The sequence below is a fragment of the Diabrotica virgifera genome, chromosome 8 (assembly GCF_917563875.1).
Source record: "Diabrotica virgifera virgifera chromosome 8, PGI_DIABVI_V3a".
Classification (NCBI taxonomy): domain Eukaryota; kingdom Metazoa; phylum Arthropoda; class Insecta; order Coleoptera; family Chrysomelidae; genus Diabrotica; species Diabrotica virgifera.
In genome coordinates, this window is record NC_065450.1 from 164,849,768 (window position 1) to 164,877,525 (window position 27,758).

Consider the following 27,758-nt stretch of genomic DNA (forward strand, 5'->3'; position numbering starts at 1 on the left):
TAATTTTTTTATCTAGGTACAGTTTTTACGCATTTATTTTATTTTTGATTGATTTGAATTTTGAAATATTTAAAAATTTGTGGGATAAATTGATTATATTTGGGGAGAGAAAAATTTTCGTCTCGACAGCATACAAGGTATTTTCGAATTTCATATTAGGCGGGGATAAATTTTAACTACATGTCGATAACAACCAGAAGCAAAAGCAAAGAAAACAAAAAACAAGAAGAACATTTGGAACAAGAAGGACATATAGAACAGGAAGACATTTTCGAAACAACAATCATGGCATTAGAACAACAGGAATTATCAGGAATAGATAAATTATTACAACTGATGCAACTCCAGTCACAAAAACTGAAACAAAAAATGGATGAAATACATAAAAAAATGGATGACAATCAAAGAGAAACAAAACAAGCAATGGATGAAGCAAAAAAGAAAATGGATAAAGTGGATCAAAAAATGGATGACAATCAACAGGAAATGAAACAAGCAATAGAACAGCACAACAAGAAAATGGAGGAACGCATAGAAAAGTATAAAAATGAAGTAAAAGGATGTTTGACAATAATGAAAAACGAGATAGAACAGCAAGAAATGAAAATTCAAAATAAAATGGAGGAGTTAACATATTGCCAGAAAAAGGAACTAGAAAATTTGGAAACCAAATTTGAAAATTCTTTACAAGAAGACAAGAAAGAAATAGAAGAAAGATTCCAAAATAATGAAAAACTAATTGATGATATCAGAAAACAACGAGAGACCGGAGAAAGAAGAGAAACGATTATCCATAGTACAGAGGATGTGAAAATAAGATTTGGCGGGGATGTAAAAAAATTACACCCAGTAATTTTCATAAACAATTTAAAAAAGAAAATACGACACATCGGTAACTTCGAGACAGCCAAAGAAACGATAAGGAACCATCTTAAAGATGAGGCAAGTTTATGGTTGGATAGCAAAGAAGAAGAATTGGACAATTGGCATAAATTCGAACAAAAGTTCCTTAGTTATTTCTGGGGGAAAATACAAGAGCTAGAAATAAACAAGGAATTGCAAAATGGGAGGTACCGTGATAGAATGGGTATTTCAGAGAAAACATATGCACTACAATTATATAATAATGCAAAACATCGACAGTACAATTATTCATCCGAACAGCTAGTAGAACTGATAGCCAGACATTTTGAAGATACCTTAGAAGATCACATAACTCTACAAAACTACAAAGATATCGACAGTTTGTGCCAATTTTTGCAAATGCGAAAAGCAAAATTGAGAGAAAGAGAAATAAGAAGATCGCAAGATAATTATAGACAACGCGAAAATCGAGACTATAGAGATAGAAGACAGAACTTTAGGAGAGATTATACAAGAAGAGAAAACGAAAATAGAGACAACGGAAGAGGAAACTATGAACAAAGAAATCGGCAATGGAACGAAGACAGATATCGAGAAAACCAGAATAGAAATAACACCCGCACAAATCAAGAGGACAGAAATGATAATAGAAGGAATGAACAGGAAAATTGTGGAAACCGATACGGGTCCGACAGACAAAGAGAAAACAGAAGAGCGGTAAACAACACGCAAATATATGAATATGAGGATGAGAGACAAAGCGAAGGAAGAAGAAGCGAAGAAGAACAGCAAGCGTCTTTTCACGAAAGCGCTCACTAAAAACAAAGGAACAAACAGGAATTTTTTGTCACCCGAAGGAATTTATTAAATTAGCAGGAAATAATGATAAAGGAAGTGGATATAATTTAAAATTTGTAGATGGTTTTATCAATGAGAAACCGATTAAAATTATGATTGATACTGGTTCAGAAATTACTTTGATTAACAGGAAATTAATAGAAGAGGTTGATTTGACGAATTTGATTTACAAAATTCCCAGGGTAAATTTAGTGGGCGCAAATAAACGGATTTTGGCAACAATAAATGAAGGAATACGAATAAAGGTTCGATTGGGGAAGAAATTTTATGCACTACAATGTGTTATAATGCCAAACATGATTCATGATATGATCGTAGGAGTGGATGAATTGTCAGAAAAACATGTGGTGATAGATTTCAAAAATAACACGATGAAAATCACAGATGAAAAAGAAGAAGAACCGAACATTCTGGAAATGGACAACGAACATGAGAAACGAAAAAAGGATAATGCAGACAAAAAACAAACGGTGGAAATGAATTTGGCAATGAAGCAAGGACATGGAAGAAAGAGGAGAAAGCAGCAGAAGATAAGTAAAAACAATGAAGCCTGGGATTCCTCGAAAAAAGAGATGAGCCCAGATGAAGAAAAAGAAGAAAAAAGAGCGACAAAAGAAATGGACGATTGGGTTTCCTCGAACAAAGAGATGAGTCCAGAAGAAGAAAAAGAAGAAAGAAGATTGATAAAAGAAAATGAAGATTGGGATTCCTCGAAAAAAGAGATGAGCCCAGAAGAAGAAAAAGAAGAAAGAAGATGGATAAAAGAAAATGAAGATTGGGATTCCTCGCAAAAAGAGATGAGCCCAGAAGAAGAAAAAGAAGAAAGAAGATTGACACAGGAAAATGAAGCTTGGGATTCCTCAAGAGATGAGATGAGCCCAGAAGAAGAAGAGATCAGAATAGAAAAAGAAGGCGGAAAAGATACAATTGAGACTGCGGTATTTAAAGAGGAAGTATGCAAAATGGAGAAGACAGAATACACAATAAGCATGTGTAGAGAATCGGAGGAAAAAGAAAGAGAATTGATATGTGGAGAAGAAAAGGAGAAGGAACTGCGTGTAATATGGAGGGAATGTGAAAATTTAATAAATGAAGAAAACATTGTAGCCAAAAGTATGAAAATTCATTTGAGACTAAAGACTTAGAAAATTTTCGATCGAAAACTTATCCTATCCCATCTAAGTACAGCCACTGGGAAAAAGAAAGCAATTGTTTTTCAGGTGGGACAAAATATTTTGACACAATAGAAAAGTGTTGTTGTCGAGAGAAAATCATATTTTTGTTGCACTTATTAATACTGATTTTATCTCAAAACAAGTCGGGGATGTTATTGTGTTTTCAATTTTATCAATCAAAGGCAAAATAAAAATTAAATTAAATTTTTTTTTAAATAACGCGGGCACATAAATTTTATACACCCTGTATATTGAGCTGTAAATATTTATTAGAATTTAGTTTGGATGTAAGTGGATTTCTCTTTTTAATGAGCTTTCCGATAAACCATTAAAGACTTTTGTGAATAATTAAAGTGAAAAGGACGATGTATTTAGATTTAAATAAAATAGATTGTTTATTACGAGAACTATAGAATCCACAGGTAGATGTAATTATCACTTTCTGGGAAAGTGGTTTAAAAAGAAAGTTTGGAAATTTAATATCTTTGTTCAACACGAGTAAATGTTATAGAGTTTCCCCGAAAGTAATTAGGATGGTCGGAATAATTTTGAAAATGAATGTTTGTTTGTCGAATGGAAAAGATTGTTCCTGATTCTTGGCAAGTTGGAAGGGGAAAGGTAGTTTGAATGATTGAGAGAGTTTGAAAAAGAGGTCATTATGTTTTGGCATCGCTGAAGAGCAATTCGACGTTTTCGTGGATAGATAGTTAGCAAGTACCAGTGGCTGTTTGATAGTGGAGAATAGTGTTGAAAAGTGGAACGAGAGACAGATCAAATTGAGACGAAATACCTCTTTGATTCTGTATTATTGTGAGAAGGAGAGCAGAGAATTTTTGGAGTTTTGTTTGAATCGAGTACGTGTCAAAAGAGGCCCAGCTTGTTGGAGAATTGGTGCTGATATGCTGATAGTTTTGAAGCTGGAGAACGGAGAGGGCTTTGATGAGTAGCCTTTAACATAGTCAACGAGGGAGAGCTGTTTTGGGTCACGAGAAGACATCAGAGTGAGTGAAGCAAAAGGTCAGTCAATTTATGTGAAAGAGATTTTTATGTTCGGAAATTAATTTTTGAGTAAAAAGCATATGAATTAAAATTCCAATATTTCAAAAAGTAAATAGTAAATATAGGTAATCTTGCGAATACATAAATTTGTTTTGTTTAGTTTGTTTTACCAAAGTCATCGGGAACAAACCCATAAATTGTTTTTTTTAACTATAATAAATTTAAGTGGTAAAAATTTCATTCGGACATCTGTGTCCACAGGTTTTAGATTTGATAGATTTTAGAGTATTGATTTTGATAAATAAAAGACAATTCTGTATTTTTATTTTAATATTTTGCTTTATTTCTTTTCCCTATTTTATCCCGATTAGGATCAACTAAGAGATACTGAACCCACGAGAGAAGATAAGTATAACGTGAGATAATTTAGATTTTTTTTAATAGTATAAAAAGGCACCCTGAGATTTTTTATTCACTTTTATGTATGATTTGCGACAATTAAATAATTAATCAAATAAATAATAATTAATATAAAATTAATAAGAAGCAGATCATAACAATACATATATGAAAAAATGTTTATTCGACAAATATGTTTGGCATTTTAATAAGTCCGACATCTAGAACATGCCAAATGACAGGAATTATGATGGTGATAAATTAATAGCAGTCTGATTTTTGCATGAGAGTTTAATGAAAGGGTAGCAAATCAATTGGAAGTTCTGTCCGATAAAATACATGGGACATTTTCGTAGTCCGACGTTCGAAACCTGTAACCTGTTCCACAATTAAAACTTCCCCTGTTCCAGTGTTCCCGTACATCAAGGTTTGTCCGACTAGACACTGTTAAGCTACTAACAAAATTGAAAATTTCAGCTTGCTATTAATAAACTTTTTTTGGTACGCATGATCCAGGCCTATTATGTAGACCTCTAAACTGTTGCTTTTATATCTAGATTTTAAACCCATATTAGACTAGAGATAATATAAAAATTGAAATAACAGTTGTATTAGAATGATTATTTCATTCATAGGAGATTCTGACCAATAGAAAGCTACAGAAATCTGAATTAAATCGATAATTTTTGATAATTGCCCGTCGTTAAGTATATTACGTCAGATGCCCTTCGTTGTTACGAAAAAATACATTCAGTGACATTAATGACAATTAATGTTTTAAAAATTATAAAAGTTGATGACTTTCAATCGTCAAATATTTATAAAAACTTTGTGTTTAATTGTACTAATTTGTACTTACATAAATGAATTACAATAAAATTTTGGTTTTGAACAGTTTTATTCATGAAATAATCGCAACAAATTGCACTCGAACTCTAAAATTAATATAGAATTTTAGAGCTCTTGTGCAATTACTACTGATTATTTCATTCATAGGAGATTCTGACCAATAGAAAGCTACAGAAATCTAAATTATACTGATAACTTTTTTGATAATTGCCCGTCGTCAAGCATATTACGTCAGATGCCCTTCGTTGCTACGAAAAAATACATTCAGTGACATTAATGACAATGACAAATGTTTTAAAAATTATAAAAGTGATGACTTTCAACCGTCAAATACATATTTATAACAATTGTGTGTTTAATTGTACTAATTTGTACTTACATAAATAAATTACAATACAATTTTAGTTTTGAACAGTTTTATTCATGAAATAATCGCAACAAATTGCACTCGATCTCTAAAATTAATATAGAATTTTTGCCCTCGTGACACTTTGACATAATTTGACATAAATTAATACTGTCAAAGTGTTACTCGGGAAAAATTCAATAATTTTAGAGCTCTTGTGCAATTACTACTGAAAATAATAATAAAAGTTTTAATACGTACCCAGCTCATTAACTGATTTGCGGTTAATGCAAGAACTATGCTGACTACCAGAGACACTATTCCGACACATCCCTTTGTAAGTCTATTTAATTTACACGTAATTCTGAAATAAAGTTAAATATAAAGATAAAATCTGATTTACATAAAAAACGTCGACATACGCTAGGTATTATTAATTTAATCTAACTTAGTGTGCCACATACGCTAGGTATTATATTGTATGTTCTATAAAAACTTCTACCGAACTTTTGCACCAATAATTTCTTTTGTCCATTATTGTTGAATTTAAGTCAAATATTTACGTATTAATAGTCGACATTTCTTTCTAATATGTCGCAGTTATGATCTAATTACAGATTGCAGTGCGGGTCATGTTCAAATTACATGAAATTAACACAGCGTATAGTATTTCTTATAAATAGAAAATAAAGGGGGAAATTTGGGAGAATTAAAATCTCAGATGATTAAACGAAAATGAGTCTAAGGGCCGGTTGTTCGAACGCTAATCAACATTGATCACTATCAAATATTTAATTACTGTCACAACTGTCAATGTCAACTTTGGTTGGGTTGCTGAAAACATAGTTAATTATAATTATGAGATTAGTTAGTCAATTAACATAACAATTATTAACATAATTGATTAACTAATTTCATAATTGTCATCAATAATTATGTTTTCGGTAACCCAACCAAAGTTGACATTGACAGTTGTGACAGTAATTAAGTATTTGATAGTGATCAATGTTGATTAGCGTTCGAACAACCGGCCCTAATAGTGTTATGGGAATACTTTAATTGTTCGCAAAAGTAGCAGATATTATTATCCAAACTATTTCATATTTATGCTATAATAGTGCAGTCACTGAAGGTTTTCACGTCCGATTTTGTTAAACCTCCATAAATTTTTATGAAAATTGGTGAGTAATTAGAGGATACCACAAGGAACAAAGGTGACATGATGCTAACTTGCGCTTTACCCTGGGGATAGATGCCACCCCTTCTCGGGGGTGAAAATTATTTTATTAAAAATAATACCATAATTCGATAGAGGGACAAATTATAAGCAAAATTTGTTATATAAAGTTATTAAAATAAATCAACACTTTTTGAGTTATTAAAGACCAAAGATTTTATTTTTTAATAAAAAAATGCATGTTTTAAATCGGTTTTTCACGTATAAATCAAAAACTATAACCTTTATAAACTATAAGAGCTATAAACTATAAAAAAGTTATTATTACTAAAATTGAAGACAATTAAAAATTGAATACACTCCTCACATAAAGAACTAAACTGATGTTAGTTCAAAGTGAGTAATTGTCAATGCAATGTGTATTTTTTTCGATGAGTACTCAAATGTAAGTATTCAAGCTTAAATAACGGAAAAACGATGCAATGTATAAAATATTCCTGCTAAATATTTGTCAAAGTACTTCGGAATACCTATCAAATGAGCTTCAGAACAAGGTAATAGCGTCAAAATTAAGAAAGTTATAATGAAAATAAAAGAATCGGTTCGAATTTTTTAGGAAAAAGTGAAAAATAAAACATACGCCATTTCCACAAAAATTAAAATTTATAGTAATCCTTACAAGAACTTCTTTATATTAGCATAATTAATGTTTTCGATCATTTTGACCGGTTTAAAATGCATATTTTTGAAAAAAAAGGTATAATTTAAAAAATCATAATTTTTAAAATTATTGTAATTCTCATATTCTTTTGATAATAACTCCAAAAATACTCAATATACGTAAAAAATTATATATAACCAAATTATAGTTTTTTTGTGTTAAATATTTCACCTGTTTTACTATTTCTATAGGGTAAAAAATAACCGAGATAGAAACGTTTAAATCTTAAATTTTGCTGTGGGAACCATGCAACCGGGGTAATTTAACCTTTTATTTTTAAAAAAAGTAAGGGGTTTAAAAGATTAAGTTCGACGTGCTTAAATAACACCTGGAATTAACTTTCTAACAGTTTTTAGATAAACCTGATATCGTAAAGACGAACGGGGTTATTAAAAAAAACAATAACATTTTTTGGAAAAATTTTTAAAAGATAAATTTTGAAAAAATTTTGGAGCATAAACTTTAACGCTATCAACATGTACGGGGGCTCATTGGATAGATATTTTTAAGTTCTTTGACAAATGTTTAATAGGTTTATGTTATAGAATGCATCCTTTAATAGGTTTATGTTATAGAATGCATAAATTTCCCGTTATTTCAGCTTGAATACTTAGAGTTTTTTACTCGCCGAAAAAATATATATTCAATTACCTATAACTCACTTTTAGTTAACATTAAAAGGTTTTTCTAGTAGGGGGTTCATTTCGTTTTTTATTATCTTTAATTTTGATAATAAAAACTTTTTTGTAAAAACTTACGCTTTTTGAGTTATTGATGAAAAATTGGTTAAAAAAACATGCATTTTTCTCAAGAAAAATTAAAATCTTTGATCTTTATTAACTCAAAAAGTTTTGATATATTTTAATAACTATATAACAAATTTTTCTTGAAATTTGTCCCTCTATCGAATTGGGGGTTTAATTTTAATAAAATAATTTTCACCCCCGAGAAGGGATGGCGTCCACCCCCAGCGTAAAAGCGCAAGTTGACACCACGTCACCTTTGTTCCTTAAGATATCCTTTAAACTCTCACCAATTTTCATGCAAATCGATGAAGGTTCAACGAAATCGGATTTCATAGCTCATATCCACCTTCAGTGACTCCACTATTAGACTGAACTAGAAAGAAATACACATATAGAAATAATTCGGTCATATTATGAGACACCCTGTAGATATACTTATATGTAGATCTGCTCAGTCAGGGACAGATCCAAGGTAAACGTGCTCCTGGCAGAAGAAAAACATCACGGCTGAAAAATCAAAGACAATGGTACATAAAATCGACTACACTATTTTCAGAGCTGGTATCAATAAAGTCACGATAGCGAATATGGTAGCCAACATGATATCCCACGATTGATCATTTTCATGAAACTAGAAGAAGAAGAAATAAATATATAGCGACACACGCTTCATTTTTTTTTAACTTATTTTAAATATTAACTTTCTTTTATAAACGAAAATAATATGGGTCATTTAAATTCATATGTGTTTCGCTCCTAAAATACAAAACCAGATTGTATAAAATTAAGGTTTTTTTCTGGGAACCAAATTCCCCATTAAATTGTTACCTTATCAGACCTTATGTCAATAAATCTTTTTTTAATGCATTCGAAGTCGCTTCTTAAAGGGCCAGCCTCTTTATGGCAATAAATTAGTCTTTAACTTAAAACCACAGACATGTGTTTTCAGTTCAGTCGATCCACAACAATGAGTCGATACACAACCCCAGCAGACATCGGTCGGTCATACGAAGGTCGTTTTTTTTCAACCTCCGTTTGTCCATAAAAAATTCCCGTGAAGCGTTTCGCCATTGCGGTGCGCAGTGGGCGACAGCGCATCTCCCCCGCTACACTCAACATTAATCCCGACTTCCAGGCATCAGTCTGTACTGTGCTACACACGAAACAACATGACCGCGACAATTAGTTCTCCCGCCAAGTGTGCATTACGCGCTGTCATTCGCTCTCATTTGACACATCAAGGATGTGTCAAGTGTGTGTGTCAAATGAAACTTGTGGAAATTCCATTGCCAACGATGTTAAAGTGAAGCGACGGTTGTTTCTCACCGCTTCATCAACACGTTGAACAAGCTCATCTGTAACGACAGAATTGCGACCTTGACTCCCTTCGTCATGCACATCATTTCGTCCTTCTTTGAATTTTCGGCATCATTAAGCACAACTCCATCACTCATAAACCCTTCTCCGTACACTTGACACATCCTTCGATGAATTGCAGCTGCACTATTGCCTTCTGTCTGCAAAAAGCGAATGACACCACGTAATTCACACTTGGCGGGAGAACTAATTGTCGCGGCCATGTTGTTTCGTGTGTAGCACAGTACAGACTGATGCCTGGAAGTTGGGATTAATGTAGAGTGTAGCGGGGGAGATGCGCTGTCGCCCACTGCGCACCGGAATGGCGAAACGCTTCACGGGAATTTTTTATGGATAAACGGAGGTTAAAAAAACGACCCTCGTACAACCCTCGCTGGGCTCAAACAATAACAATCCCTCCTACGAGATATAAGCACGCCTTTTTAACCAAAAATAAATAAATATTACTGTTCGTTGTTTTTACACTTATTTTAATTTATAACAATTTTTATACTTACCTAATGATACGAAGATTATATTTAATCCATATACTTAGTCTTCTTCGTTGCTCTTCTTTATTATCTGTCTCGAAAATATTGTTAAACATATTGTTTAAATGATGAATATGGATTGTTAGCTGCTGGGAAACTTCCCAAGGTAAGAGACATGCCGCTCCAACTAAAATGTAAATATCGTAAATATTAATTTTCTTTTTCTTCTTACGGTACCTTATCCTTAAGGACGCTGGCCATTACATTTGCCCATTTAATCTTATTTGCAATCGCCCTGAATAGTTCTATGGAGGTCATATTCGTTCACTGTTGTAGATTTATAAACCAAGAGTTGCACCTTCTTCCTGGTCCCCTTTCGCTATTGATTTTGCCGTCGATTATAGGTTGGAGTAGTTCATACTTTTGATTTATTACGATGTGACGAAAATATTGAGTCTTCGTTCTTTTATTATAATTAATATTCTAATTGTTAAATAGCCAACTAGAAGCACGAAAATATCAGCGAGTGTATGTAAAATCGGGTGCACGTTATTATAATATGCCCTTACCACAGTATATAGAGGCTCCTTCTTTATACTGTGCCCTTACCGTGCGCCGCGCCGTTATTTACCACTTCTGTGAGTGGCAACGATGGTAGGATCGTTGTATCGGTCAGAGGACTGGATCGTCTCTGAAAATTTTGCGGGCACGATGGCTCTTAAGCCGCTGTGGATTAGTATTCGTGTTACCAAATTTTAATTTGGTGACACGGCTAGGTAAGAGCCGGTAGGTAGTTTATGTCCCGGTTAGCTAATCGGGACAGAAAATACCGACCGTAAGAATATCGGACTTAATAAATGCAATTTTAATTATTATTATAATTATAAGTAATAATTATAATTCCATTTATGAAGTCTGTTATTCTTAGGGCCGGTATTTTCTCGATTAAACTCTGGTTAGTTAACCGTACCGGCCTTTTGGAGTCGATTATTGCATAATATGCATTATTAATTATTAGTTTATAAATTGTAACTGTACTTGCTTACTATACAGATAACATATCTATACCTTTTTATCCTATATAAATCATATTAATCGATTTTAATTACTTGTCGAAATATATTAATTAACAACAACATTATTATATGACATATAATAATATTAAAATAAAATAAAAATTATTTAATATTTTAGGCTAAAAATGACAAACGAATGTACTGATTAGTATACTAATTATACAATTTGGATTTTTTAATAAAGTATAAAGGTGATATAATACATATTTTACCTAAAAACAACAAATATGTTTTTAGTTTGTAGATACTTTTATATAGTTTCTTAAATTTTTAATTTTATTTCTGTATTTCATCTATTTTTATAATAGACCTGGATGGCGCGTACCAAAAAAAAGTTGATTAGTAGCAAGCTGAAAATTCACGGTGTCTAGTCGGACAAACTTTGATGTATGGGAACACTGTATATATAAAAATATTTATAAAATACTTCTGGTTTTGGTAACACTTTAGAAAAAGTTACGCGTCGCCACTGAAAATAGCCAACTAGAAGCACGAAAATATCAGCGAGTTTATGTAAAATCGGTTGGACGTTATTATAATACGCCCTTACCACGGTATATAGAGTGAGGTTCCCTCTTTATACTGTGCCCTTACCGTGCGCCGCGCCGTTATTTACCACTTCTGTGAGTGGCAACGATGGTAGGATCTTTGTATCGGTCAGAGGACTGGATCGTCTCTGAAAATTTTGCGGGCACGATGGCTCTTAAGCCGCTGTGGATTAGTATTCGTGTTACCAAATTTTAATTTGGTGACACGGCTAGGTAGGGGCCGGTAGGTACTTTATGTCCCGGTTAGCTAATCGGGACAGAAAATACCGACCGTAAGAATATCAGACTTAATAAATGCAATTTTAATTATTATTATAATTATAAGTAATAATTATAATTCCATTTATGAAGTCTGTTATTCTTAGGGCCGGTATTTTCTCGATTAAACTCTGGTTAGTTAACCGTACCGGCCCTTTGGATTCGATTATTGCATAATATGCATTATTAATTATTAGTTTATAAATTGTAACTGTACTTGCTTACTATACAGATAACATATCTATACCTTTTTGAAGATATTCTTCTTTAGCGGCGAATCGATTGAGGGTAAAATTGTACATGAACCACGCGCCTGCGCACACTGACAGTATGTAGTTCATTGCTAATCTTTCAAGATAGGTATGTATGTATCTGTAACCGTGCAAATAAGTCATAAAAAGAATATATTAGTGGTTTTAGGAAATGTATTATTTATTATAATTCTTGTGTTTTTGGATTTGTGTTTCCCTGTAGTAAAATAATAAAATATGTAGGCATAACATTTTTACAGTTTGTCGCCGTGTTGTGTAATTATATCCGAAACTTACGTGTCAATTCAAGTGGCTCGATGGCGTAGTTGGCAGAGCGGTGGGACAGAGAACGGAAGCACACGGAAGGTCGCGGGTTCTAATCCTGGACGATTCATACTTTTTTTATTTTTCGTTATGTTAATAAAAATTTTTTGAAAATGGTATGTGTGTGTGTGTGTGTGTGTGTGTGTGTTTGAAGAGTTGGCTTGGAAGCTAGTCCTTTAGCCACAGAATGGTAGTAAAGTTTATTGGTTTTTAAATAATATATCCAACTTTAAAAAGAAAGTTACATATTAGCTCAAATATTTCTCTACTGTCTAAAGAAAGTAAATGGGTGATGTTTATGGGAGTCTGAATTTTAAGATCTGTTAATTTTAAATAGAGCTGATCTGTTTCAGACTTATGTTTACCGCACTTGAAAAGAATATGGTTGATGTCACATTGTGATATATTATCACATAAGCATAACCCAGAAGGGATAATATTTAACTTAGCTAAGTGAGCTAGGAATGCGCCGTGATTGGTTTTCAGACGAGTTATTGTCGCTGTAGTCTTCTTCAACATTGCGTATTTAAAAATATAGGAAATATCTTGTGGTAAGGTAGGGTGGATAGTATAATACTGATTATTTGAGTTCGCTGCTATTTTTTTCCATTTTTCTTTCCATTTGATTAAAGTTGTGTTATTATAATGTAGCTGTAAGTCATCCAGTGTGAATATAGGTAAATATAATCCAGCATGGGTAGCATCCTTAGCAAGCTGGTCAACCATTACATTTCCCTTGATGCCGGTATGACTTTTTACCCAAATAACTGTAATATCTTTATTATATATTTTATTTTTGATGGCACACAGAATACTATTTCTTTTATGTTGTGTCATATTTGAGTTTAATTCTTTAATGACCGATAATGAATCTGATAATATAACTGCTTTATTTAATTTGTGTGAATTTAACCAATCTAACGCTTTTTCTATTGCTACCGCTTCAGCGGTATATATTGAACAATGTGATGGAAGTTTAATTTTCAAGGATTCGCTTTTATGTGGAATGTAAACTGCACAGCCTGTGGCACCATCCTCTTTTTTGGAACCATCAGTATACATTATAACGTGATCATTATAGTCACTCAATATGGATTTAAGTAAGACAGAATTTATTTCTGTAGATTCTGTGAACTTTGGTATAATGACTTTTGGTTTATTTAACATTACCTGAAAATCACCTCTATATATTGGTAATCTTTTTTCCCTACCATAGATGTTAGAATAATCGTAGGTTTCTAATAAAGCATCAGCAAGTGGGGGAGAATTTTTTATGCGCCAATAATTATTTGAAAGATTTTCAGTTGATAACTCATACAGTTGTCTAAGTAGATTATTATTGTTTAATCTTAACTTCAAAATATGTTTAATTGCCATCATTTCTCGACGATTTTGAAGAGGCATTTCGTTACTTTCAGCAAGTAGAACAGGGCTAGGAGTAGACTTCATAGTGCCCAAGCATATTCTTAGACATTTGAACTGAATGCGGTCTACAGTCAATAAATGTGTTTTACTGGCAGCACCATACAGAATGCAACCATAGTCTACAATAGATCGCACGTAGGCTCTGTAAAACATCAGTGCAACTTTAGGGTCAGCACCCCATCTACGATTAGTGACACATTTAAGGATATTAATACCTTTTTCACTTCTGCTTTTTATATATTTAACATGTTTTGACCATAAAAGTTTCGGATCAAGAAGAATGCCAAGATATTTGTATTCTTTGACAATAGGTATATCATATCCAGACAGTTTTATTTTGTCAGGCGTACGAATCCTATGTCTAGTGAATATCATTATGGCTGATTTGTCAGGGGAAATGGTCAGCGCATGATTTGTTACCCAATTATTAACCTTATGCATGATGAAGTCCAGAGCCTCCAGGCAATCAGTATACGAGTTACGCTCTGTATAGATGCATATGTCATCGGCGTATTGAATGCAATTAATTGAATTATCAAAAATGCCATGAATACTTGCTGAAAATATGTTGAACAATAGCGGACTTAAAACTGATCCTTGTGGTAGACCTGTATGAGCTATTCTAGGACCATGTAGTTGGTTTAAATGATCTTTAATATATATAACACGATTATTATAAAGATGAACAATATTAGAAGCTATATTTTGAGGTAATCCCATATCATAAAGTTTTTTATGCAACATGGTTAAATCAACAGAATCATATGCCCCTTTTAGGTCTAAAAACAAACAGGCAAGATAGTTGTTTCTGGAAAACGTCATTTGAACGTCTGTGACTAAATGTGATATTGCATCAAGTGTTCCAACACCAGACCTAAATCCATATTGTGTACTTGGGAGAATACTATAATGTTCTATAAGCCATTCTAACCTAGTCTTAATCAGTCTTTCGAATGTCTTACATATGCAAGTCATTAATGATATCGGTCTATAAGAAGAGGAGAGTGTTTTATCTTTATTAGGTTTGAGAATTAAACAGATAACTATTTCTTTCATATGATCTACATATTTTCCATTGAAAAGCCAATCGTTGAAAACTGTTAGTAGACTTTGTTTACCTATAAGAGGTAATTCATATATAATGTTATAAGTAATTTGATCGCGCCCCGGAGCTGAGGAATTAGAAGACTTGAGTGCAGCCTCAAATTCATCCATATCAAAACTTTTCTCGAAAATATTGTATTTATAAGTTTGACTGTTATTCTGAATAGGAAGATCAACATATGGCGGAGCAAATTTGTCGAGTAACTGTTCTACTAGTTCATTTGATAGAGGATATCTTCTTGAGTGATAATTTTTATTCACTAGTTTATTAACAAAATTCCAAATTTTACTGATGGGAGTGTTTTTGTTTAAAGTATTGACAAAGTTAATCCATGAATTTTTTTGTTTGTTTGTAAACAAAAGTTTACTTTTGGCTTGAATATGTTTATATTTAATATAGTTTTCAAAATTCGATACTTTTTTGTAATTTTTGTATGCAAGTTTCCGAGAATTTATCATATCTTTACATTCATTATCCCACCAGACTGGAGTTCTAGTTTTTGGCTGAAAAGAGTTTTTGATATTCATAGAATATGAGGCAGCATCGTCAATTGTCTTTAAAAGGAAGTCAAAACGATCCTCAGAAGTGATATTATCAAATATATTTTCAGCCAATATTTTTTCTATATGATATTTAAAGATATTCCAGTTTGCCGAAGACTCTTTCCATTTAGAGGAAGGAATTATTGTGCATGGTTGATATTCAAGATCAATATTGATTAGTATAGGTAAGTGAGTTGAACCCAGGGTATCAGGGACAGGATCCCATGTAGTGTATCCAATTAGATTGGATGTAACGAGGGACAGATCCACCATTGATAGAAGTTCATTGGGTCTTGTTACTTTGGTCGGTCTACCGTCGTTTAGCAAAACTAAATTACCGTTATCTAACGCGTCCACTATACACTTACCCTGAGCGGAATCTTTCAAGGAACCCCACCTACTGTGGTGTCCATTGAAATCCCCACCAACAAAAACCTTACCGCTAAATTGACTAAAAAGTTTTTCCCAATCTCTACAAGTAACTATTACTTTAGGAGGTTTATAAATGCAAACAACTACTAGTTTTATTTGTTCTATAAAAACTGCACACGTTTCAATACCTTTATTAAAGTTTTTAGTTACTTTAACCTCAGTAAAACAAAGATTATTTGATATGAGGATGGCTACACCACCAAAACCATCAGGTCTATCAGTTCTGACAATGTAATAACCTGTTAAAGCAAAATTTTTATTTTGAGAAAGCCATGTTTCATTAAGTAAAATGACATCAACTACATTGTTTTCAAGATAACTAAGTAAACTAGGTTTATGTTTATTTATAGATTGACAGTTCCACTGAAGTATGCTAAACGTCCTATTATTCCCCATCACTTTCAGTATTTATTAGGTTGCCTAACATTTTTTCAATTTCTTCCTTTGTATTTTTTTGTAAATTAGGTAAAAATATTTTAGGGTTAATTTTCTTGATAATATTTTCTATCAAAGCTGGGATTTCATTAATTATTTTACATTCTATTTTTTCTTTGTAAGCCATAAACTCGTCCCGGTAGGGATTGGGGATTATGGGTTGGGATATGGTATTTTTAGTTTTGTGAGATCTTGGAAAAGTTGGAGGTTTCTCGGTCGCAGTAGGAGAGACAGCTTTACGCTTGTTTCCTGATCTTTTAAAAGCAGGTACATATGATTGATTTTGATTTGAGCCTTCATGGACATTGGGAGTTAAGGAGGGAAAATTTTCTATAGTATTTAAAATATCGAATCTATTATTTGTAGTTATCTTGGCGTATGACGGATTATTAGCTATGGCTTCTGCCTCTTTAAAAGTAGTATTTTCAAAAGCCATGATTGATTTTATTTTGTATTGATGTTTAAATGTAGGACACTGTTTAGAGAGCGAGTTGTGTTCAGAGGAGTTGCAATGTAAACAGAATAGTGAGTTAGTACATGTTTCATTATTATCGTGTATTTGACTACAGTTTTTGCAACGATTTGTTGTTGATTTGCATTGCCGAGCAGTATGGCCGAACCGAAAGCAAAAAAAGCACTGAACAACTGGGTATATATACTGTTCAACATTAAATCTAACCAAGTCTAATTTAACAGTCTTAGGAATGCTATTTCCTTCAAAAGTTAATATTACCATCTGGCGAGGAACAAGAATTGTTTCGTTATCAGAATCGATTATTTTCCTTTTCAACCTTTTTACTTCGATAACTTTTTTATCTGAAACAATATTTTCCAAAATATACTTTTCTTCCAAAAACGTATCACATTCTCTGATTATTCCCTTTTTTTGGACAAAAAATGATGGAATATACGCAACAAGTTTATTGCTCTTAATAAGCTCGTGATCGACTAGAGAATTTGCGCAAGTATAAGTTTTAAAGATTATCTTCACCTTATTTCTACCTACAGCTTTTATGTCTTGTACATCATATTTGAAAAACTGATTCTTAAATAAATAGTGACCGACGCGGACTGCCGTTAAACGAGTCAACTGTTTATCTATCGACTCACAAAAAACATAGTAAGGGCCTGAATCATTTGATTTATACCTATGATTTAAATTTATATATGTTTTTTCTTCCGTATCCATTGAGGATGTATTACTCTGGGGTGGTTCAGCACCACCCCCCGAGTCACTCATAATAGTAAATATTTAGATTCTACCTTATACTTGTAGACTGGCCTATTTCTATATTTAAATAAATTACCCACAAATTTATTAATAACACTAGTCAAGGACACCGGCACAGCTATCGATATCGATACACACCTGTTCACTGTCCAACGAATACTGTTTGAAAATGGTAGATAAGAAAGTTAGTTTAATTTTTAAATAAAATACAAATAACCTGTTAAGTATATTTACTTCGTTTAAATTACCTATATAATAGAAGAATATCTTCTTACGTGCGTACAAAGTACACACACATTCTTTTTTTTATACTATATAAATCATATTAATCGATTTTAATTACTTGTCGAAATATATTAATTAACAACAACATTATTATATGACATATAATAATATTGATTATACAGTACATTGTAGTGTATAATCAATAAAATAAAAATTATTTAATATTTTAGGCTAAAAATGACAAATGAATGTACTGATTAGTATACTAATTATACAAGTTGGATTTTTTAATAAAGTATAAAGGTGATATAATACATATTTTACCTAAAAACAACAAATATGTTTTTAGTTTGTAGATACTTTATATAGTTTCTTAAATTTTTAATTTTTAAATTTTATTTCTGTATTTCATCTATTTTTATAATGCGCCAAATGACCTGGATCGCGCGTACCAAAAAAAAGTTGATTAATAGCAAGCTGAAAATTCAGGGTGTCTAGTCGGACAAACTTTGATGTATGGGAACACTGTATATATAAAAATATGTATAAAATACTTCTGGTTTTGGTAACACTTTAGAGAAAGTCACGCGTCGCCACTGTAATTGTTCTTATTGTTAACTCAAGATATTAAGATATAATCTGTACCATAGATGGAAGCAAAAAAGCACTAAACAGATCGTATTAGCAAATATATAATAAATTCTATGTAATCGTAGCTCTATCAAAAGAAGACAAAAGACAATGCTCTCACCTTTGGCATCTCAGTATACTTACTTTTGTCGGTTTTACATGTTTTCGATAGCCCTAAAAATCTACAAAAAAAAAAAAAAACAAAAGACGGCTTTTGTCGTCAAAAGCAAAAAAACGGTGGATGTTCTTTTGCTAGTTATTTTTCACGCTACCTTTCACCCTGCTAATTTCGCCTAGTATATTTCTCCTATATTTTTTTTGTTTTTTATTACCTTTTATTAATAGTTCTGTTCATTTATACGTTTTCCATTCTTTACAATCTACTATGAATCGTGTATATTTTACTTTTTCCTGTTTATCCTAAATTCTTATTGTTTTCCTTTATTTTCGTTGTTATGACCAACTTCAACGCTTCAACACAACTTAACAGTTCAGATCTTTGAACTTTACCAAATTAAAATTACTGAATTACTACGACCAACCATTTTAACCTGTTAATATTATGATCTGTTAATGTGATCTGTTAATATTTCTTACGATATTTGATTATTTGAAGCTGCTGGCAACATTGCTTTCAGTTATGTGGTAAAGGTCAGGTATCTTGGATTATTTCAGTATATGGCAAGACCTTTCGGTGCCACTGGTATCATCGGCGTAGCTATCCTCAGTTTTCAGGGGGGCCTGGGCCCAGAGATGCTACCAAATCTACCGAAGTCTCTTTATTTTCTACCCAAAAATCAAAATTCTTAATTTTCCCTACTATCCTGTTATTTTTTAATGTATATGTTATGGACAAAGTGATTATGTTAGCCATTATGTATAATGCCCGGTCATTATTAATAATGACTAACTTCAGCGGGCAATTTGATAACTTTTTACAATTTATCATATTGTCTGGTCATTATGAAAAATGCTATACTATGGCCGGGCAATGTGATAAATCGGCGTTCTTAGTAAATCATGCGATCTTCAGCAGCGAATCAACGCGCTGTATCCAAGGTTACTGTCACCGAAGCACGTCGGCCATTATTTATAAATCATATTGCAGTTGAATGTTAGTAATGGTATATACGACAAGTGGTTTGTTTGTGACATTTCTTTGTTAATTCTTTGTTTATAAAGTATTGCATAGTGAACTATGGAAAAAGAAGAACCATTAAGTGATATGAAAAATCGATTTAACAATCGGTTAACTGAATTAGTTTCAGTAAAAAGTCAAAATTCACAAATTTTCACAAAAACAGCCTACATGGAAATGATACAGAAGGTAAAAAACTCTAAAAGTAAACAGACAAATAAAACGCCGAGTGATTATCAGCGCTTACGAAGATTCGACGTTATGACGATTAGAGAAGTAGAAAAATTGATTGTTCCTGTGAAAGAAGATACTCATGTGCCATTTCACAGAAGACTGCAAGACTGTTTTCATTAGTATATAAGAAATATTTTAGTTTTTACTACATACTTGATTGTATCAAAATAAATATATTTCATATTTAATAAAAATAAAAGTAGTTTTAATCATCCTGTGTAGTAGATGCCAAGCATTATACATAATGCCCGGGCAATGTGATGAATTTAATAGTATTTATTATATTGACCGACAGTATTGGGCATTTTTTATATAGCCCGGGCATTATGAAAAATGACCAATTAATCATATGGTCCATAACATATATAAGACATGAACTAATAAATATTTTTTGTTTGTTTTGATATTAATTGAAATTAATGGCAGTTCATTACTAAAAAATTTTTGTTAGCTGATGCCCTGATAGATTAACAAATAGATTTGGCAATAGAGTTTAGTCAATTTTCTAGAATCCTTGAATTTCCTTGCAGTTACTTAGCTTGCGACACATGTTCAGCAGATAGAGATTCAATTTTATGACCACTTTTGTCCTTTTATATTATGATTTTGTGACCAATGTACCTACCTGAATAGTGAATATTGTTAAGGATTGTGGATTATTTTCATATAGAAGATAATATCAAACTAGAAATAGTACTTATATATTAAAATTTTAAAAAAGGAGAAACTTATTTTGCACCCTATTTTACCTTCTTATTATTTATACCGAAATCTTGGTATTTCGACATAATTAAAAACATTAAAAATTTTTCTCTAAAAATTAATTTTGCTTGGTTTTGATTTTAATAGTTATTTATGATTTAAGTGTTAAAAGTACACGTTTAAGGCACGCATGTGAAAGTTTGCAGAATGAGCGAAAGCGAGTTCTGCAATTCACATGAGTGCCCTAAAAATGTACTTTTTAACACGCATATCATACAATATTTTTCTACAAACGTAATTACAGGACAATATCTACAAAAACTTTTACTTGAACTTGACTGACATTCCATTTTTATATTTTTTTGACATTACATCAAAATTGCCTATACGGTCAATACGAACTGCAGTGACTTAAAAATTTTAAAGCACTAGTGCCTTAAAGTATAATTTTTAACGCTCGTATGGAGTGCTAAAAATTGCATTTTTAACACGGTTGTAGAAAAACGATTATAAAGTGTAAAAAAATCATTAGTCGAGGAAATGAAGCATTTTGGCTCGAAATTTTTTCGTCCGGCATGGATTTACTTAAAATTTTCACAGAAGGTAGGGAATAGTCCAAGTATCATTTTCTATATCATGCCGCTGTACGCTTAAACCATAGGGGTGGTTGCCACCCCATCTGGGGGCGGGAATTTTTTATTACATTTTAACCATGTATTAATGTAAAAGGTAATTCTAAGGAAAAAATGTTTTTTACATTTTCTTCGTAAAACTAATATTTTTCGAGTTATTCGTGCTTGAAAGTAACAGTTTTTGGTCGAAAAAATCGTCTTTTTTAGAGGGTTTTTTGAGAATACCTAGAAAAATATGCATTTAATCAAAAAAACTGCAGATAACAAAATTGTATCTTTTAATAACACAAACTAAATTCTTTTTCTATAATATCTTTAGGACCAATACAAACCGAGATACGGCAGGCTAAAAGTTACCTTTTCTCGTCAAATGCATAACTTGAAATATTCAAAGCCAAATAACGGGAAAACTTTGCATTTTTCGAGGAAAATTTAAATTATCTTTTTTCAAGCATACAATTAAACTTTTTGTTGTTCTGAAGCTATTTTCTTGTGGCATTTTTACAATTTTAACTATTTATAATGGGAAATAAGCCACAATATTATTAAAAAATGATTTTTATTAACGTTTCGACGCCCAAATCGGGTGTCGTTGTCAAAATACAAAATACTACTAACATAAACAAAAATGTTGTTGCTTAGTAAAAAAATTCTTCTAATAATTTATTTAATTTGACTCATTTCTATCGGCAATTCATGGATGTGGATATCCATACTGAAAGAGGAAGTCAATAGAAAGAAAATACCACAATTAGTAAGTCAATAGTCGAGTTAGTACATATTTTATATTTTGGTATTACTTATATATCCTTGTATTATTGATATTATTTATAATTTAAACAAAATTATAGTAAAGTCAGAATTTGGTATTAATTGTGAGAGTAAATTAAATGTAAGACCAAATACTTACGATGTCGGGATAGTGTCACGAGGTTTTTCCTGGTTTTCCCTCGTGATTTACTATGAGATCTCTAACGCGAGAATTTTAATGTCACCGTTGCATGTGGTTGTCTTTTTAAAGACAGATCACATGCTATGATTTTTTGTGACGGATATTCTTGAGTTGAGGTTGATTTCATGTAAGCGAATGAACTATCTTTCAGTAAAGTTGTCCCAGGAACGCAACTCATAAATATTGGCAATATTATTTTAAAGTCTTCTACTTTAAAATGTATCAAAATGTATCTGAATTGCCGATATAAATGAGTCAAATTAAATAAATTATTAGAAGAATTTTTTTACTAAGCAACAACATTTTGTTTATGTTAGTAGTATTTTGTATTTTGACAACGGCACCCGATTTGGGCGTCGAAACGTTAATAAAAATCATTTCTTAATAATATTGTGGCTTATTTCCCATTATAAATAGTTAAAATTAAACTTTTAAAAAATAATACAAAAAAATTTCTATCATAAAAATGGAGCGACTTATAATAGAAAAAAGTCGGTACCTGCTTTTCTCTACGAAAAAAAAAAAAAAAATCAGTGAAAATAGCCCCCTAACTACCCTCCTAATTAAAAATTTTTCTTCACCTTTCTGTAATTCGTTATATTTGTATTGTAAGTACACCCAAGAAGTTTGTTCTATTCAAAATGCCCAATTTTAGAAAAATTGGAGTTTAAAGAAAAATATATTTTTTGCAATTTCGTATTTTTCACCTTTTACTTCAAAATATCTCCGAAAATACTGGAGATACTAAAAAAATGGCAGACTACTAAATTGTAGCTTTTTTAATAACTAAAATTATATTGTGCATAGATTTTCATTACAGTGAATGGTTAGTGAGATATACATGTTCAAAACCTCTATTTACGAGCAAACACCCCCTTATTCGAGCCTTTTAACCCCACCTTAATTAAAAAGTAAGGAATCTAACGGAATTTAACTTACACAATCTTATAGTTATTCAAAAATCCTACAAAATCATTTTTAAAAAACTTTTTATCGCAAAAAATAAATAAGCTATGTTTATAACACGAATTTTTTTTTTTCGAAATATTCGAATAGTCCGCTTATGGAACATTTCCAATGCATGTATAACACCACAGAACTGGTTCGTATACTGGAAGATGACTTAAAAACCATTTGTGTTTGAACTTCTACATATTTGAAAATTCGTATTTTTGTGTAAATAATTTTTTTTGTAATTCTTTGATTCTACTTTTTTTTTCTGTATAGACACAGGTTAACCCAACATGTTGGGTTAATCTGTGGTATAGATCTATTAAATTATCTACTTATAAAAATTTTAATGTTCTTAAGGGTGGTTTTTAAGGGTTGAAATATTATGATATTATATCCTAACTAAAGCATAAAACAATCATTATTTTTAACCAATCGAAACCAAAGGCTATAGCGGGATAAGATGGTCAAAAATGCCCCCGCACCGATCAGCCCCGCTACTTATGTTTTTGATAAATAATATAAAATTATGCCCTCATGCACATTTTTAGCTTCCCAGAGGTCCTAAAACGTCTTAAATCGAGAAAAGAAGAATTTTTAGGTTTTATTTTTTTGTGAGCGCAATTTGACTTTAAAAAATCTGAAAAAATTCAAGAGGTTGTATCTTTTGAATATAAAACAACTTAATTTTTTTCAGATTTTTGTAATGAAAAATGAGCCCAGGAAAAATTTTTGAAATTTTCAAAAAAAATTTAGGTTATGTCAGTATGATTTAAATAGTATTTTTTTGTGTACTTTTTGCCTTTCTTTTAAATGAAAGAGGCAGAATTTTTAATATCCGAGCGGAAAGAACTAAAAAATCGAAAAAACCGTTTTTTAGGATTTTAGGATTTTAGGATTTAGGATCCTGACTACAACAACTGAAAAAAAACTAAAATTGTGAATTTTCTTATAAAATTTGGTATGTGGGGTTATAATAATATTTGGAACAACTTTTCCAAATAACTTATCGATATCTGTAACGCGAAGCAAATCGAATCGCATATCGAAAATTCACCCTGTTTGCAGTAGGCCGCGTTTAAAATTTAAAGTTCAGTTGACTATTTTAAAAATTGTGAACCATCACCCTGGATGACTGTTAGGTCTGGATCCCGCGTATGAAAAAAAAGTTGATTAATAGCAAGCTGAAAATGTGTTAATAGCTTAAGGGTGTCTAGTCGGACAAACTTTGATATATGGGAACACTGGAACAGGGGAAGTTTTAATTGCGGAACAGGTTAAAAATTTGGAACGGTCAGACCACGAAAACGGCACATTTATTTTGTCCGACAGAACAGACTTAAACTCTCCGAACAGAGATTAAACTCTCATGCAAAAATCAGACTGCTATTTATAACCAAATGGGCGTTTTAATGAGTGGAACATGTAGAATATGTCAAATGACAGGAATTATGACAGGTGATAAATAGCAGTCTGATTTTTGCATGAGAGTTTAATCTCTGTTCGGAGAGTTTAAGTCTATTCTGTCAGACAAAATAAATGTGCCGTTTTCGTGGTCTGACCGTTCCAAATTTTTAACCTGTTCCACAATTAAAACAGCCCCTGTTCCAGTGTTCCCATATATCAAAGTTTGTCCGACTAGACACCCTTAAGCTATTAACAAATTTTCAGCTTGCTATTAATCAACTTTTTTTTCATACGCGGGATCCAGACCTATGTGCAAAATTTAAAATCTGTATATATTTTTATAGCCGAAATATAGGGGTGTGTTCATCTTAAATGCGACACACTGTATCTTGTCAATTTGATAATTTATTGCAACTCATATAGTCGTATTTTTTATTTTATAGATTCAAAATATACAATCAAAGTACTGACTAATTCACTAATTTTATCATAAAAACTTTAAATTGATTGCATTGAAGTATGGAACTAATTATTAATGTGTATTAATAATGTGTATATAATATAATATAATATAATATAATATAATATAATATAATATAATATAATATAATATAATATAATATAATATAATATAATATAATATAATATAATATAATATAATATAATATAATATAATATAATATAATATAATATAATATAATATAATATAATATAATATAATATAATATAATATAATATAATATACAGAGTGAGTTTTATGTACGGAAACCCTTAATTATCTCGGAAATGGCTTGCACGATTTTTATAGATTATGGTGGGTTGGAGTTTTCTTATGTGGCCGATATTATAATACTTACAGTGTTGTCAGATCTTCCGTTTTTCTGAAAATCTAATTAATTTTCTTATTTCAAATAGAACACCCTGTATATTTTTTGCATTTTAAAGTCCTTAAGAAATACTGAATATTTTCCATGTTATATTCCCTTTACCTAAAGGCCATAACTTCGGAGTTATTGCTACATTTATTTAAAAAACTTTTTAAACAATAAATTATAAAAATAAATTTTTTCGGCCTGCGTAGACATTATTTTACGTTCTTTGGACCATTGGGAACAAAAAAGTTTTCTTGTAATTTTTCTCTAAAGTTGATCGTTTTCGAGTTATAAATAATTTAAAACTGAAAAGAAGTCGAATAATTACGATTTTCAAGGTTAAAAATCACAAATCAAAAATATTATTTTTGAAACTGCCAAGTACCTATAGAAATTCAAGCTAAAGCCTTATTTTATCAGTTACCAATAAGTAATTTGAGCTTGTTTCATTCTAAAATATTGTTTTTTAGTTGTTAATGATCGCCCGTCCTCTCATATGCGCTTCATTAACATACTCCGCAGTTTCAAAAATATTGTTTTTTATTTTTGTTTTTGAACCTTGAAAATCGTCATTATTCGATTTTTTTCAGTTTTAAATTGTTTATAACTCGAAAACGATTAACTTTAGAGAAAAATTACAAAAGACCTTTTCTTGTTCCCAATGATCCAAAGAACGTAAAATAATGTCTACACGGGCCGAAAATAGTACATTGTTTACCGGGTAGGAAAAGCTTAACATTCCTGGACGACTGTGAAGATTGCTAAGTCGAGGCGCAAGCCGAGACTTAGCAACACAGAGTCCAGGAATGTGGCTTTTCCTACGAGGTAAACATACTATTTTTCCGCAAATCGTTTAAAATTCGACAGATATTGATTGATTTAAAAAAAACGCGATAATTTTATTCCCAAATAAATGGTGCTTTGAAATTCCTAATAAAATTACTTGGGTTACTATGGAAACGTATTGAGGTTGAATTGTCAAACTTGGAAAATGTTGTTGAACACTAACAACTGTACGGAAATATCATTTCCTTACAGTAAGGAAATGACATTTCCTTACAGTAAGGAAGTCCTGACTTTTTCTTCAAGAAATTTTGACAGGAATGTCAAAATTACCTGGCGATTTGCGGAAAAATTTATTTTTATAATTTCTTAAAAATTTTTTTTGAATAAATGTAGCAATAACTCCGAAACTATGGCATTTAGGTATAGAGTGTATATCATAAAAAATAGTCAGTATATCGTAAGGACTTCGAAACGAAAAAAATATACAGGGTGTTCTTTTGAAATAATAAAGTTCATTAGATTTCCAGAAAAACGGAAAATCTGACAACAATGTAATAATTATCACTGTAATATCGGCTGCATTAGAAAACCCCTACCCACCAAAACCTATGAAAAACGTGCAAGTCGTTTCCGAGATACTTGAAGGTTTTTATACATAAAACTCACTCTTTTATTATACCTAATAATTATAATAATATTATATTAATACGCATTAATTGGTTCAATATTTCAATGCAATCAATTTGAACCTTTTATGATTAAATTAGTGAATTAGTCAGTATTCTCATTGTATATTTTGATTCTATAAAAAATACGACTATATTAGTTGCAATAAATTATCGAATTGATAAGTTACAGTGTGTCGCATTTAAGATGAAGACACCCCTATGTTTCGGCTATCAAAATATATACAAATCTGAAATTTTGCGCAGTCATACAAGTTGATGGTTCACAATTTATTTTTAAAATAGTCAACTGAACTTTAAATTTTAAACGCGGCCTACTGCAAATCCACAAACAGGGTGAATTTTCGACATGCGATTCGACTTGCTTCGCGTTACAGATATCGATAAAAGTTATTTGGAAAAGTTGTTCCAAATATTATTATAACCCCACATACCAAATTTTATGACAAAATTCACATTTTTAGTTCTTTTTCAATTATTGTTGTAGTCAGGATCCTAAATCCTAAAATTTGCTGTCCCGAGATGCATCTCGAGACAGCCAAAAACGGTTTTTTCGATTTTTTCGTTCTTTCCGTTCAGATATTAAAAATTCTGCTTCTGCCATTTAAAAGAACGACAAAAAGTACACATAAAATGCTATTTAAAAGTTGACCAGATCATATTATCATAACCTAAAAATTTTTTGAAAATTTCAAAAATTTTTCCTGGGCTCATTTTTCATTACAAAAACCTGAAAAAAATCAGGTTGTTTTATATTCAAAAGATGCAACCTCTTGAATTTTTTTAGATTTTTTAAAGTAAAATTGCGCTTACAAAAAAATAAAACCTAAAAATTCTTCTTTTCTCGATTTAAGACGTTTTAGGACCTCTGGGAAGCTAAAAATTTGCGTGAGGGCATCATTTTATATCCTTTATCGAAAACATAAGTAGCGGGG

General features: G+C 31.3%; 1 protein-coding gene across 1 annotated transcript in view; it reads right to left on the reverse strand.

Moving 5' to 3' along the window:
- LOC114337614 (uncharacterized) overlaps positions 1-27,758 on the reverse strand; it is a 138,811-nt gene that overhangs the window by 52,923 nt on the left and 58,130 nt on the right. Inside the window, exons 3-4 of the mRNA XM_050657974.1 lie at positions 10,009-10,168; positions 5,752-5,854 (exon numbers count right to left, since the gene is read on the reverse strand). Coding sequence (XP_050513931.1) covers positions 5,752-5,854; positions 10,009-10,168 — 263 coding nt within the window. The remainder of the gene's footprint in view (positions 1-5,751; positions 5,855-10,008; positions 10,169-27,758) is intronic.